The sequence below is a fragment of the Salvelinus alpinus genome, chromosome 1, assembly GCF_045679555.1.
Source record: "Salvelinus alpinus chromosome 1, SLU_Salpinus.1, whole genome shotgun sequence".
In the NCBI taxonomy this organism is placed as follows: Eukaryota; Metazoa; Chordata; class Actinopteri; order Salmoniformes; family Salmonidae; genus Salvelinus; species Salvelinus alpinus.
Window position 1 is genome coordinate 96,915,484 of NC_092086.1, and position 8,866 is coordinate 96,924,349.

The window sequence follows — 8,866 nt, forward strand, 5'->3', positions numbered from 1 at the left end:
ATTCGACCATGAAGGCCTGATTCATGCAGTCTCTTCTGAAAAATTGATGTTGAGATGTGTCTGTTACTTGAACTCTGTGAAGCATTTATTTGGGCTGCAATTTCTGAGGCTGGTAACTTTAATGAACTTATTCTCTGCAGCAGAGGTAACTCTGGGTATTCCTTTCCTGTGGCGGTCCTAATGAGAGCCAGTTCCATCATAGCGCTTGATGTATTTTTGCGACTGCACTTGAAGAAACGTTAAAAGTTCTTGACGTTTTCTGGATTGACTGACCTTCATGTCTTAAATTAATGATGGGACTGTCATTTCTCTTTGCTTATTTGAGCTGTTCTTGCCATAATTTGTGCATACAGTATATTCTGAAAGTATTCAAACTACATAGACATCCATAACAGGCTGTGATGCAGTATGCTGTCGTTGGTGCTCCTGTAGAAAACTGAGGGCCCTCTGGGACATGCCAGATTTCTTCAGAATCCTGAGGTTGAAGAATTGCTATTGTGTCTTCTTCAGCAAGTGCACTACAGGCGATACAGACGATGGTACGCTCAGCCAAATGCACAATTGGGTGCACACTGCCTTCCATCCAAGACACCTACAACACCATGTGTCGCATGAAGCCCAAGACGATCACCAGGGACTCCGTACCCGAGCCATGGCCTGTTCTCCCTGTTTCCATCAATCAGACACTGGCAGTATAGGAGTACCATGCAAAAACTGTAAGACTGGCAAAAATCTTCTAAACACAGACCATCAGGCTGCTGAATAGCCACTATAGTCAGCTACCTTCTCCCCCTGTCTCCCCCCTCTGCTCCCCAGTCTTCCTCCCCCACCCCCTCTGCTGCTTCTCCATGGACATTTACCATGCCCCCACCCCAGTCTTCCTCCACCCCCTCTGCTGTTCCCCCCGCCATCAACAGACATTTTACCCTGCCCCCATCCCAGTGGACATGTATCATCGCTACAGTTGTTAATAAGTACTGTTAATACATATCAAATGTTTTTTTTTATTATTATATTTTATTATTTACATTGTTTTACTTAACTTTGTCCTGCATTTTTGGAGCTCGGACCTCAATAATTTCACTGTACCCTGTACATGTGACTATTAAACTCTTTAATCTAAACTAATCAGTAAGGCTGAAGGACAGGCTGTGTGGACACAGCAACATCCAATCCTGTCATGCATCACATCATGGATTCACAAATGATTTGCTAATCAGAACGTTTGAGCATTGGTGTGCTCACGTGTTTATGTTTTCGTGGTGTGTGTGCAGAGAGACTCTGAGGAGGGGAGTGTCTTTCAGTCACTCTGGGATAAATAGAGAGACAGAGCTCAGAGTTTGTCAGAAAGCTGACCTGACAGTGTCACACACAGGACCAAGCAGGAACAGGAACATTTTTACCCTTCGTTACAGATGGAGGAACACGAAGATGCTCAATACTGTTTTCCAGACCAAAACTCTTCTTGCAGAAAGGTTTTGCTATCGACATCTATTTACATAACACTGTACATCTTCATCTCATTGATTTCAGCGGTTACAGTATTTTTGAACGTACTGGTGATCATCTCCGTCTCTCACTTCAAGAAGCTCCACACTCCAACCAACCTGCTCATCCTCTCTTTGGCTGTGGCAGATCTCCTGGTGGGACTGATTGTGATACCAGTAGTGGCTGTAACAGTAATGGAATCATGTTGGTTTTATGGGAAATATTTCTGTGTGATTTCTCTCTATATCAATTATTTATGTCTCTCTTTATCTCTGGGCAATTTGATCTTGATATCTATTGACCGCTATGTTGCTGTGTGTGATCCCTTGATGTATCACTCAAAAATAACAATAACAAGAATAATTGGTTGTATATCAATTACCTGGTGTTGTTGTATCATATACAATGCTGTTATTTTAAATAACTATGTTAATATAAATGTACCCAGACAGTGTTTGGAAGAATGTTTTGTTGTTGAAGGATTTAACTGGAGGAGCATCATTGACCTTCTATTTACAAGTGTTATCCCGTGCTCTATTATTATAACACTTTATTTGAAAATATTTGTGGTCGCCAGATCACAGGCCAGAAAGGTATTTTCAAAAGAGGCTGCCACCAAATCTGGTGTTAAAACTGTACAGGTGAATAAGACTGAGAGAAAAGCAGCAAAAACTCTATCTATTGTAGTTTTCACCTATCTCACTTGTTGGATTCCAATATTTTTTATCCAGTTTTTTTCTCAGCAATCATCAGTTTACTTAAGCTCTCTGCCATTTCTTAATTCCTTAACTAATCCAATCATTTATGCTTTATTTTATCCATGGTTCAAAGTGACAGCTAAACATATTTTAACTCTGAAGTTAAGGCTGTCATAGTTCCTGCATTTTTATTCAAAAGTTTGTCAAATATAGATGACTTATTTCATGTAACAATACACTGACATAGAATTTCATTCTGAGATAGGTTCAGTTAACAGTTGTCATTATAGATAAATGTGGTATTGATTCAGAATGTGATGTTGATACAGTTTGATTGTGAAGGATTGGAATGACTGATTGATTGCAGAATGCATAAGCTTGTTATTAATTGATTGTAGTTCCATGTTATGTAATGATAAATAGTATCTAAGTACTGTAAAAGTAAAGTGCAATGAGGTCTTCATGAATCCTTTTATATGTTGTTTAGCAAGTGTAGTTAAATTACTCCATAATATCAGATTATGTCCAGGTCTAACTTAATGGTGTATAGTGTAAGAAGTTGAGGGTTAATGTAAGAATATGCAATTATGGGTAACACCTCTTAAGGATTAGTCCCTTTTTTCCCAGTTTTCACCTAATATGACATACCCAAATCTAACTGCCTGTAGCTCATGCCCTGAAGCAAGGATATGTATATTATTGGTACCATTTGAAAGGAAACACTTTGAAGTTTATGGAAATGTGAAAGGAATGTAGTAGAATATACCGCAATAGATCGGGTAAAAGATAATAAAGAAAAAACAATAGTTATTTTGTATTTCTTTTGTACCATCATTTTTGAAATGCAAGAGAAAGGCCATGATGTATTATTCCAGCCCAGGTGCAATTTATACTGCGAGATATCATATAATGTCCAGGTCTAACGCAATGGTGTAGTGTGTAAGAATTTGATGATGAAAGGTAACACTATGCAGTTATGACATAAATAATATTGCCCCTAAAGAAAGATTCACACAATCATAGCATTTTGTGCAAGGTATGGTTACTGTCACAATACAGTAGTTAGTCTTGCATTATAGATGTTCATAGTGCCAAGGGTTTGGGAGCTTCCGTTGAAGCTGTTGAGGAAGGCAAACTTTATGAAATGTCTTATTCCAAAACAGTTGTGATTTTTGTGTGAAATGTTATTTTATAAGGTAATCATGTGAAGTGCTTTTTAGATCGTTGATTGATATAAATTAACTTAGTTGGAAATCACATTGCTTTGTCACTTTTTTTAATCATAGACAACAACAACAAATAAAAAATGAAGAAAACATCAAAGGGGTGATTGGGTCAGAGGACACTGTGGTTGTTCTGATGTGTGACAATAGTATTTGTCACCACGATGTAAGTAAGCAAAGTGTGTTTCATAATTCAGTTCAGATGGACATTTTTACAAGTCCATACAATGTTCCTGTGGAATGCCACATACAGTAAATGTTGATTGCATGTGCTATAAGCACATACACCATAAAAGTATGCCATCTTGTCAACTTCCCTACAGTCAATTTCCCTACAAACTGGCCAACTGACGTGCTGTGCAGTCCTGTCTCCTGTGTCTGTGAGTCATGGTCCAAACTGAGCACCGATATCAAATCAAATCAAATTGTATATGTCTATTGCACCGAATACAACAGGTTTTGACCTTACAGTGAAATGCTTACTTACAAGCCCTAAACCAACAATGCACATTAAAGAAAAATAAGTGTTAAGAAAGTATTTACTAAAATAAACTGAAGTAAAAAAAATAAGAAAATAGAAAAATAACAAATAATTAAAGAGCAATAATAAAATAACAGTAGCGAGGCTATATACAGGGGGTACCGGTACAGAGTCAATGTGCGGGAGCACAGGTTAGTTGAGGTAATTGAGGTAATATGTACATGTAGGTAGAGGTAAAGTGACTATGCATAGATAATAAACAAAGAGTAGAGGAAGTGTAAAAATGGAGGTGGGGGAGACAATGCAAATAGTCTGGGTAGCCATTTGATTAGCTGTTCAGGAGACTTATGGCTTGGGTTAAGAAGCTGTTAAGAAGCCTTTTGGACCTAAACTTGGCACTCCGGTACCGCTTGCTGTGCGGTAGCAGAGACAGCAATCTATGACTGGGTTTCTGGAGTCTTTGGCAATTTTTAGGGCCTTCCTCTGACACCTCCTAATATAGAGGTCCTGGGTGGCAGGAAGCTTGGCCCCAGTGATATCCTGGGCTGTACGCACTAACCTCTGTAGTGCCTTGTGGTCGGAGGCCAAGCAGTTGCGATACCAGGAGGTGATGCAACCAGTCAGGATGCTCTTGATGGTGCAGCAGTAGAACTTCTTGAGGATCTGAGGATCCATGCCAAACCTTTTCAGTCTCCTGAGGGTGAATAAGCGTTGTCGTGCCCTCTTCACCTCTGTCTTGGTGTTTTTGGACCATGATAGTTTGTTGGTGATGTGGACACCAAGGAACTTGAAGCGCTCAACCTGCTCCACTACAGCCCCGTCGATGAGAATGGGGGCATGCTCTGTCCTCCTATTCCTGGAGTCCACAATAATCTCCTTTGTCTTGATCACATTGAGGGAGAGGTTGTTATCCTGGCACCACACTGCCAGGTCTCTGACCTCCTCCCTGTAGGCTGTCTTATTGTTGTTAGTGATGAGGCCTACTACTGTTGTGTTGTCTGAAAACTTGATGTTTGAGTTGGAGGTGTACGTGGCCACGCAGTCGTGGGTGAACAGGGAGTACAGGAGTAGGCTGAGCACATGCCCTTGTGGGGCCCCAGTGTTGAGGATCAGCGAAGTGAAAGATGTTGTTTCCTAACTTCACCACCTGGGGTCGGCCCGTCAGGAAGTTCAGGAACCAGTTGCACAGGGCAGGGTTCAGACACAGGGAATCAAACTTAATGATGAGCTTGTAGGATACTATGGTGTTGAATGCTGAGCTATAGTCAATGAACAGCATTCTTACATAGGTATACCTCTTGTCCAGATGGGATAGGGCAGTGTGCAGTGCGATGGCGATTGCATCGGTCTGTGGATCTATTGGGGCGGTAAGCAAATTTAAGTGGGTCTAAGATGACAGGTAAGGTAGAGGTGATATGATCCTTTACTAGTCTGTCAAAGCGCTTCATGATATCTGAAGTGAGTGCTACGGGGCGATAGTAATTTAGTTCAGTTACCTTTGCTCTCTTGGGTACAGGAACAATGATGGAAATCTTGAAGCATGTGGGGACAAAAGACTGGGATAGGAAGAGATTGAATATGTCTGTAAACACACCACCCAGATGGTCTGCGTATGCTCTGAGGACGCGGCTAGGGATGCTGTCTGGGCCGGCAGCCTTGCAAGGGTTAACCCGCTTAAATCGGCCACGGAGAAGGAGAGCCCACAGTCCTTGGTAGCCTGCCGCGTCGGTGGCACTGTGTTATCTTCAAAGCGGGCGAAGAAGGTGTTTAGCTTGTCCGTAAGCAAGACGTTCGTGTCAGCGACTTGGCTGGTCTTCCTTTTGTAGTCCGTGATTGTCTGTAGTGCCTACCACATTTGTCTCGTGTCTGAGCCGTTGAATTGCGACTTCACTTCGTCTATATACTGACGTTTTGCCTGTTTGATTTCCTTGTTGAGGGAATAACTATACTGTTGTATTCTGCCATATTCCCAGTCAACATGCCATGATTAAATGCAGTGGTTCGCACTTTCAGTTTTGCTCGAATGCTTCCATCTATCCACGGTTTCTGGTTATGGTAGGTTTTTATCAATGGCTCTGTAAATGGCTCTGTTAATAAATGGCTCTGTAAATAATCAAAAAGGTACCGCGTAGTTGTTATGAAGAATCTTTTATAGGATTGTGGGTCAATGGTGACCTTGTAATTACAATTGTTCTCCCGTGCTCTATTATTATAACACTTTATTTGAAAATATTTGTGATGGCCATATCACAGGCCAGAAAAGTATTTTCAAAAGACACTGTCACCGATATTTTTAAAACTGTACACGCAAATAATACTGAGAGAAAAGCAACAACGACTCTAGCTATTGTTTTTTTCACCTATCTAAATTGTTATTTTCCATTTTGTTTGTGTTCTTTAGCCAAATTTTGAATAATCATATTTCTTAAGCTTTCTGCCAGTTGTTATTTCCTTTAGCAAAACAATTACTTCTGCTTTCTTTTATCCATGATTCAGTGACAGCTAAACATATTTTAACTCTGAAGTTCATAGTTCCTACATTTTTATTCCTAGATTTGACAAACACGGGTTTGTCATTGTTATGTTAAACTACAGTATGTTGTTGATGTAATTGCTTCTTTCATGTAACAATACACTGACATTACCTCAGTTAACTGTTGTCATTGTAGATACATGTTGTGTTGATTCAGAATGGGGTGTTGATACAGAACAATTTGGCAGGCAAGGTCACCAAAGATATTTTTTATAATTTATTTTCTAAATTACACATTCAACTTGAGTTGAGTCACACAGACTACTTTATTTTTAATTATCAAAGCCTCTGATAATTCTGTGAGAAAAAGTTGTGTAATGAACAGTATTCAAATAGTACATTTTGAGGACAAAGTTGAATCTAACTCAATGATGTGTTAGTATTTGATGGCTATCTGTAGAGTATGAAATGATGACAGAGATATTCATGCCCCAAAAGAGATATATAAACAATCACAGGATTGATCTGGTTATTGTCACAAAAGTTGTATTATAGATGTTCCTTGTGCCAAAGTTGGATAGAATATCTTGCTGATATCTAGATGGTGAAAAAGGCCATCCAGTTATTACCTAAAGAGGTTTGGGGGCTGTAGTTGAAGCTTTTGAGGAGGGCTAACTTGATTGAAATGTTATTTTATAATGGAATCACCTAAAGGGCTTTTTCGATCAAACTAAATTTGGTTAAACAGCACTGAACAGGAATCACATTTCTTGGCCACTTAAGGAGTGAAAGGACTGGGATATTGATGTTCATTAAAGTCATTGTCAAGGGCCAGCTGATAGTTGTGCCAGTTTGCCAGGCAGGACTGGTTAAGATAATTGACAGTACAGCACTCTATTAGGCGCTGACCTGAAACCTGGTCCTCTCTCCAGGCCTGTGCTGATGTCCTGACTCTGTCTCACGCTTGGCTGTAACCCAGGGAGAGTGACATTTCAGTGAGGGCCTCAGGCACCCGGGTCAGCGAGAGGACCCCTCACACCAGGAGTGATGACAGAACAAACAGAGAGGGAAATGTCAGGGAGAATTGCACAGCACCACGAAGAGCCCCACTGCCTTGTGGGATACATACTCTCTGGGACTCTCCTGTCAGTCCACCCAGACAGCTTCAATGGATCCACAGATATGCTGTACTGTGCTGTCCCTGTGCTATGTTGTAGTGTGGTTGAGTACCAATGATGAAACACATGAGTCAAGGCAGTGGCTTCAAAGTATCACTAAATGTTGTTTTATATTTTAGGATCATGTTGAGAAACGTGTAAAGTAAGTGCTTTCTGTCATTCATGGTTAATGGTGTTTCTCCATTTCTGCATAGGAAGTGTCATTTGCCTCGTTTACACCAGGTGCTAACATACGTCCTTTGTCCTGATCTTATCCACATTCTGATTGTGCCCACATTGTAGCGGTTGCATCTACCCATTGCATCTACCCATGTCCCCTGTGTCCAAATTGTGACCATATTTCTTGGTGCCTCCCTGTATGCAAAACAGATATTCTTTCAAAATAATATGAATTGATTGATTTTAAGGCAATTATTGATACCATAGGTCAACGGTGCTACCTGTCCATGATTTTAGAGACCGATATAATTATGATTTAAATGGTTTGACCGTCCAGATCCGTTTACACTTGATTTTTATCCAGATACAATGGGTCCCTGACTACCTCCAGAGGTGGTCAGGAAGATCTGATCATAATCATATTGCAATGCGTCTTTTAAACATCTAGACCTGTAATCATCTTAACCTGTCTAAAAATGTGGGCACAATCAGAATGTGGACAAGATCAAGACAAAGGACGTATGTCAGAACCAGGTTTAAATGGGGCTATTAACTCACACAGTGGCGTATAGTTGGTCCACCCAGATAGTACATAACTGGTTTCTACTCCAACCAGCAGCTGAAAACACCAACCCCACATGACCTTTTCCCTCATCTCGCTCATCCCCCAAAGCAGTTGGATTCTGACATTTTCAGAGCCACCTAGTCAAGAAGCATGTGCAGCACTTTATTTAATTGGCAGGCTTTGTGATATTTAAGTAAGACATTTGAATGCCTGGATCTTTGACATGGAGACACACACACACACATACATGAGCGCACACACACACATTTTGAATAATAAGGTCCTTAAAACATTTTGTTGAACATCATCTCATTGGTATATCAATAGACTCCTGCATCAGATCATTACTGTGAATGCAGTGCACAATAGATGAGTAGCTAGTAATATATTTGTAAACAGGCTCTCCAATCTTCTTCTTTTAGGGTAAGCGATGGGAGCTGGCAAGCTTTTCTGGCCACTAGATGGCAGTCCAAGATAGGCCAGTGCTCGAGTGTCTGGCTAGCTGCCAGCTTCCCTGCTCTAATTTTATGGGAATAAGACCATGGACAAGACTTTGCTTATCAAGCTCATTATACAGAACAAAGCACAGTTAAACACATTC

General features: G+C 40.6%; 1 protein-coding gene across 1 annotated transcript; it reads left to right on the forward strand.

Annotated features, from left to right (window-relative positions):
• Positions 1-1,415: 1,415 nt before the first annotated feature.
• Positions 1,416-2,505, forward strand: LOC139568346 (trace amine-associated receptor 13c-like). Its single transcript, XM_071390108.1, has one exon. It carries the CDS (start codon positions 1,416-1,418, stop codon positions 2,361-2,363), a length of 948 nt encoding a protein of 315 aa, XP_071246209.1. The 3' UTR covers positions 2,364-2,505.
• Positions 2,506-8,866: the final 6,361 nt, after the last annotated feature.